General features: G+C 37.3%; 2 protein-coding genes across 2 annotated transcripts in view; one reads left to right on the top strand and one right to left on the bottom strand.

The window, feature by feature from the left end:
• The window catches only part of LOC100633439 (uncharacterized), a 4,129-nt gene extending 2,376 nt beyond the window's left edge, over nucleotides 1–1,753 (bottom strand). The window contains exons 1-2 of the mRNA XM_003388640.2: nucleotides 1,328–1,753; nucleotides 1,088–1,153 (exon numbers count right to left, since the gene is read on the bottom strand). Coding sequence (XP_003388688.1) covers nucleotides 1,088–1,153; nucleotides 1,328–1,624 — 363 coding nt within the window. The 5' untranslated portion in view covers nucleotides 1,625–1,753. The remainder of the gene's footprint in view (nucleotides 1–1,087; nucleotides 1,154–1,327) is intronic.
• A 278-nt stretch (nucleotides 1,754–2,031) lies between these two features.
• The window catches only part of LOC109584318 (lysine-specific demethylase 4A-like), a 10,498-nt gene continuing 9,377 nt past the window's right edge, over nucleotides 2,032–3,152 (top strand). Inside the window, exons 1-3 of the mRNA XM_020000012.1 lie at nucleotides 2,032–2,355; nucleotides 2,417–2,516; nucleotides 3,117–3,147. Coding sequence (XP_019855571.1) covers nucleotides 2,221–2,355; nucleotides 2,417–2,516; nucleotides 3,117–3,147 — 266 coding nt within the window. The 5' untranslated portion in view covers nucleotides 2,032–2,220. The remainder of the gene's footprint in view (nucleotides 2,356–2,416; nucleotides 2,517–3,116; nucleotides 3,148–3,152) is intronic.

The following is a 3,152-nucleotide window of genomic DNA, read 5'->3' as shown; positions in this document are numbered from 1 at the left end:
ATCATTTGACATATGACTAAGAAAGCAATGAGAGTGTTTGTACCATCAGGAATGAAGAAAGAGAGTGTGGAGCTAGAGTCAAAGGAAAGAATCCTACAAATTTCAAACAACACCTGAAGTGTCATAAAGATGAGTATTAAGTGGAGCAACACTAGAAACTGAGATTTTAAAGACTAACAAGCAATTTCTATAGCCATTCAAGCGATTTAACTAAAATAACTAACTAAATTTGTTAAAACTAATACTAACTATGAGCATGCAAAGATTTAGTTAACTAACTACAAACTAACTAAATTTTTTTTCATTGAAAAAAAAACTAACTAGAACTAACTAAAACTCTTGATAAAAGGGCAAAACTAAACTATAAACTAACTAATTTAATAAAAAAGAGGAAAAACTAATAGTTACTAAACTAAAACTAAATTTTGTAACTAAAACAACACTAGTAGCATTCACTTCAGTGTCCCAAATGGCCTAACTTGATAAGCTCAGGTCATTGATCCTAGAGTCCCGAGTTGGAATCCCAGTTTTACATTTTTTTATTTTACTTTACACAATTTTTTTGTCCTGCAAAGAAATAAACGCCCGGGCTTTTATTTGAGCATTTACGGTACATGTGCTTTCATGTACATGTTAAAAAAATAACATGTACATGTTATTTTTTATAATAATGACTTTTTATTGGTCTACATTTATTAGTTTCTCTTTACTTTATGCTGTTAATGCTGCAGTTTTTAAAAGTTGCTTATAATGATCCTTTGCTCTAAGCTCTTCTATAGTGCCTTATAACAGGAGATTGTATTATCTTTGCAACTGCCTTACCTTCCTTATAAGGGAGTAACAGCTGCTTAGCTGCTGTCCTCAAAAATAAATCACCCACTTAACAAAATAAAAATTTTAAAACTACTTTTGCAGGGATTATGCAGTCTCCTGTAAAGCAGTTGCCCAAATAGGGATAATGTACCAGTACATTTGTACCCTGCTCTAACAATGGTGGTGATTGTGCTATAGTACAAGGTGTATTATTAGAAATAGAGTGTCAATGTAAATTTCACACTAGCTACTACTATGTACATGTGTAGCTTACTATTGTTTTAGGTGTGACTTTAGTCCAGAGCTCGTCCATTGATTTGGGATGATAATGAAACTTATCCTATAGAAAGAGAGAGAGCGAGAGCGAGAGAAACAAAGATAAAGAATTTAAAGTATCTTGTACACTATATTCGGAATAGAGTAATTTTGTTGCTAGCACTATCTGTTGCTCATTGAGAGAGCACGTTGTAAACAAGTGCAAATTTGAGAAATCGACTGTTCGTTTTAAACTCACTTTATCTTCAGTGACAAGGGAATAAGTCTCAGGCGCGTCAGGACTTGGTCTCTTGGAATTTTCCAAGATCTGTCTTGTATGTACGCCTTTTTCAGCATTTGGCATGACCCAGCCATCAAAGAATCCAAATAAGTATAACAATGCTAAAGAAATGAGCCCAATGGCCAATAGTCTGCCACAAAATGTCCGACGTCTGCCGACTAACGAGCGACGAGGGCACTTCATCTTTATTAGGATCTGGTGGTAAGAAGTCTTTATAGGCTCCGCTATAGTAAGTGAGTCTGGTTCTACCGTCATCTAAAGTGTTAGCTTAATGAGCACTGGAGTCGCTGGAGCCGAAGCCCAATTGATTCAGTGAAGAATCAATTATAGACCTCATTAATTACAGTACAAGGTGACAAAATGCTGCATGCGCACGTGCATGCATGATAAATAACATTGGGCGTGATCGATGAATATTCATAGATCTTTATGTAGATCTTATGCATGAGCTTAGCTTCACATGCATCAGAGTAAAAGGAAAAAAGGTGAATGCAGCAATATAAACTGATATTCATCTTATTTTTGAGATTATCATACTTTTTTAACCTCGCTTTTAAAGGCATCATATGGAGGGCAACATTGTTGCATGCAACCTCGATCTTTGTTGCCTCAAGTGGACTACTGCTTAACTTGAGGCAACAAGATCAATGTAACCACAAAGTTGCATGCAACAATGCTGCCCCGTGTATGATAGACTTAACTTTAACTTTTGCAAATAATGAGCTATCTAATTAAAAGGTATACAGTAGACGGGTAGATCTAACTGTAAAATTTTCCCTAGCAACATGCCCACGCATAATTATCAACCCTAAAAAAAAAAAAGGAGGAGCACGGAGAGAGAGCTTTGAAGAATGTCTGGGGCAACAAACTATCATTATGAAGGAGGGATTATGGTCTTTACTCCAAGCATGGAGGAGTTCAGAGACTTCTCTTCCTTCGTGGCGTATATGGAGAGCCAGGGAGCCCACAATCACGGGATAGCTAAGGTGTTACTGTACCGTCACGGGAGGGCCAAAAGTTGAACCCCTCTCTCTCTTTTTTCGTTAGATCATACCACCAAAGGAATGGATACCGTGTACTGATTACAGTAAAGTGGAGGATTTTGTTATATCTACTCCTGTATCTCAGTTTGTTAATGGACAGCAAGGTAGAGTATAAATTGAATATAAATTAATGTATACATGTATGTTCATTACTATACAATACGTAGTAATGAACATTTACATTAACACTTGGCAATCGTGTGATTTCTCTCTCTTTGCTTTGCAAGTTGGCAAATTTCAGGAAATGCCAAACGAAAGATTGCATAAATTATTACTTGCCATGTGACAAGACATGACGAAATCATCAAAGATTACTTATAAATTTAGTCAATTTTATCACAATTTTTACCGCCAATAAGTCTCACTATATCATGTTTTATGTACTAAATTAATGCTGCCTTTTACCCTTGTGCTACATATGTACATGTATGTGTAATTACAGATCTCTCTCTCTCTCTCTCTCTCTCTCTCTCTCTCTCTCTCTCTCTCTCTTTCTCTCTCTCTCCCCCCCCCCTCTCTCTCTCTCTCTCTCTCTCTCTCCTCTCTCTCTCCCTCTCTCTCTCTCTCCCCCTCTCTCTCTCTCCCCCCCCCTCTCTCTCTCTCTCTCTCTCTCTCTCTCTCTCTCTCTCTCTCTCTCTCTCCTCTCTCTCTCCCCCCTCTCTCTCCCTCTCTCTCTCTCTCCCCCCTCTCTCTCTCCTTATCAGGTTATTATCAATTGTATAACATTCAGAAGAAGTCAC

The sequence above is a fragment of the Amphimedon queenslandica genome, unplaced genomic scaffold, assembly GCF_000090795.2.
Source record: "Amphimedon queenslandica unplaced genomic scaffold, v1.1 AMPQUscaffold_13220, whole genome shotgun sequence".
NCBI classification, from domain to species: Eukaryota; Metazoa; Porifera; class Demospongiae; order Haplosclerida; family Niphatidae; genus Amphimedon; species Amphimedon queenslandica.
The sequence above is the reverse complement of the archived record's forward strand: the minus strand, read 5'-3'. Positions and strand labels throughout refer to the sequence as shown.